A 2,974-nucleotide genomic window follows, 5' to 3' on the forward strand; every position below is an offset into this window, starting at 1 on the left:
TGTAGACCAGGCTGGCCTTGAACTCAGAAATCCACCTGCCTCTGCCTCCCAAGTGCTGGGATTAAAGGCATGCGCCACCACCGCCTGGCAGAACTTGCATTTCTAATCAATAAAATAACTATATATTTTGAAATCCAGAATCTCGTCCAAAATGTAGTATGTTAAATTTCTGAAGCATAATCTATAATGTGATCATTTAACAACAGCTGCATGTGAAAATAACTGATGACCTCAACTGTAAATGCTAATGCTTAGATCCCACCCCCACTAATTAATTCAGACTCCCTGTAGATAGTACTACATCTGAGATTAGCTGGCCTAGAGGCTGTGCATTGTAAGAAAGAACTTGTTATCTTTTCTGCTTTGTTTTTAGTATTAAATAAGGAGACAATGTATCTGGCCAATATGTACAGGCAGTACCTAAAATAAAGTGACATTACATGGGATGGACAAGAATAATATATTTCAGAGTAAAATGTTTAAACCTAACTATCCATAAGTCCTTACCAATATATTCAAATTCTTCCTTCAAAGCCATGCCATTGTGAGAAAAACACTGCTGACATATGAGGGCGTACCTACACAAGGGAAAATAAGACTCCAGTTATAGATAAAGCTCACCAGAGAAGCCACTCAGCTGTGCTATAATAAATGAATGTTACCAAATCATTAACAACCAGTATGGAAGGTAGTTTAAGCGTTGAGAGGCGCTTGCTTAGCATGTGCAAGATCCTGAGTTCTTTGCCAGCACCTAATAAATAAATACTTAAAAATAAAATAAACACAGGGCATAAAGCATTTAAAAGTACATACACAAAAATAGGTGTATATATGCATGTATACATATAGAAGTCTGTATACCATTTACATATGATATTAAAAATAAACTAAGGAACAGTTGGATATATCCTAAGTTCACATAAACAAGTTGAGTCCGAGGGCTTGAGAAATGGCTCAGCAGTTAAGATCATAGCGTAGGAAGAGTTTAATTCCCAGCACGCACACCAGGCAGCTCACAACCACCTGTACTATAGCTCCAATGGATTCATACCTCTGGCTCCTGCATTCACATACACACAATATAAAATATTTTTTCAAAAAAATCTTAAGTTTGGGCTGGAGAGATGGCTCAGTGGTTAAGAGCACTGACTGCTCTTCCAAAGGTCCTGAGTTCAAATCCCAGCAACCACATGGTGGCTCACAAACATCCAAAATGAGATCTGATGCCCTCTTCTGGTGTGTGAAGACAGCTACAGTGTACTTAGATATAATAATAAATAAATCTTTAAAAAAAATCTTAAATTCAGCAACAGTTATCTCAATGGTTTATTCCTGGGGATAATGGCTTCCAAATTTGTGATTAGAAAAGACTGGAAATGATGGGGTCTTCTTAGAGATTTATAACAAATGTTTTTTTAAAAGCCCTAAAGAATCTTACAGAATATACATTTAACTCTATATAATTGGGGCCAATAGTAAATTTGCATACAATATGGTTCCTGTGTGCTTCTCACTTATCAGTAACATGTGAGTATTGGTCTCATTTTCTGTTCTCTAATCAGAACTTAAGAGATTCTTGGGTTAATAAAATCATTCACTGTGTTTTGAATATACAACTCATATAAACATTAATCTATAGTCCCTTTATGAAACTGATACCAGCTAGTAAAGCTGCCAAATATATTCTCATGAATTTTTTTAAAAGTCTACATAATGACAAATGCTCTGCACACTTCTAGAATTATGGTAGGAACAAATAATATAATAATCTGAGAAACATTTGAAAAATAGCAAGAACTAAATAATGCAAATTGTCTTCATTATTGGAAGAATTTCCATCATGTCCAACAACAGTGATTCATATAAAAATTTACTTCATATAATAGTTTGAACAAATAATTCAATTTCTCTAATATGATAGCAGAACTAAAAAGTACAAATACAAACCAAACATCACACACACATACACACACAAACACACACACACACACACACACACACACACATTGGCCAATGTTTTCTCATATTCCTTTAACTACTAGCATAGCATTACCTGTTCTGTGGACCATCACCAACTAAGTATTCAACAATTCTATCCAGAGCACCTCGTTCTCGGGGGAGAATGGGTCTTGCCAAAGGTGGACCTGGAGGATGAAGGCCTAGCAAATAAATAAAAACACATGAAACCTGTATGTAGAAGATATACAAGATTTAATTCAACTTCCAAAGTGGTCTAAGATTGTTAGAACATTTAAAAGATTTTAGCAAAGCAACAAAATACTCTTATAAATCTCTGTACAACATTAAATATTCATTAAAACTACCATACTATAAAAATCTACTACATATGTACTACACCAAAACAACCAACATGATTCATTAGGATATGAAGCTATGTTGGGTTCTGTACTAACTACATTTTAAAATAGTCTACTCCTAAACGCCTATGATACTAATTTGAAGACTTCCACTTTGGACTCAGAGTAACAGATCAGGTTTATCTTCCCAAAAGACTGTGAGAAATATATGAAGTGTATGAAGAATTAACAACATAATACTGTGTCAGGCAATATAGGTTAAATTTCACTTACAAACTAAAAAATAGATAAGCCCTTGCAACTGTTCCAGTCTTTTCTTTTTTGTTTTGTTTTGATTTGATTTTTTTTCCTACATTAATTTCACATTTATTCATTTTACATCCCAATTGCTGCCCCCAGCCTTTTCCTACAATTTGTAAGCAGAGGTAGGAGGCTGTAACTGTCACTCAGAGTTGAGAAGACAGCACCGGAATTCTGGGTGTACTGGCTAGTTTTGTGTCAACTTGACACAGCTGCCATTATCACAGAGAAAGGAGCTTCAGTTGGAGAAATGCCTCCATAAGATCCAGCTGTAAGGCATTTTCTCAATTAGTGATCAAGGAGGGAGGTTCCCTTGTGGGTGGTGCCATCTCTGGGCTGGTAGTCTTGGGTTCTAT

The 2,974-nt window shown here is 35.5% G+C and overlaps 1 protein-coding gene across 3 annotated transcripts in view; it reads right to left on the minus strand.

Annotated features, from left to right (window-relative positions):
- Lnpk (lunapark, ER junction formation factor) overlaps nucleotides 1-2,974 on the minus strand; it is a 64,524-nt gene that overhangs the window by 9,414 nt on the left and 52,136 nt on the right. For all 3 annotated transcript variants that reach the window (XM_021193501.2, XM_021193499.2, XM_029536462.1), the window contains exons 10-11: nucleotides 2,054-2,159; nucleotides 508-578 (exon numbers count right to left, since the gene is read on the minus strand). In XM_021193501.2, the coding sequence (XP_021049160.1) occupies nucleotides 508-578; nucleotides 2,054-2,159 (177 nt within the window). The remainder of the gene's footprint in view (nucleotides 1-507; nucleotides 579-2,053; nucleotides 2,160-2,974) is intronic.

This window comes from Mus pahari, chromosome 3, assembly GCF_900095145.1.
Source record: "Mus pahari chromosome 3, PAHARI_EIJ_v1.1, whole genome shotgun sequence".
Lineage (NCBI taxonomy): Eukaryota > Metazoa > Chordata > Mammalia > Rodentia > Muridae > Mus > Mus pahari.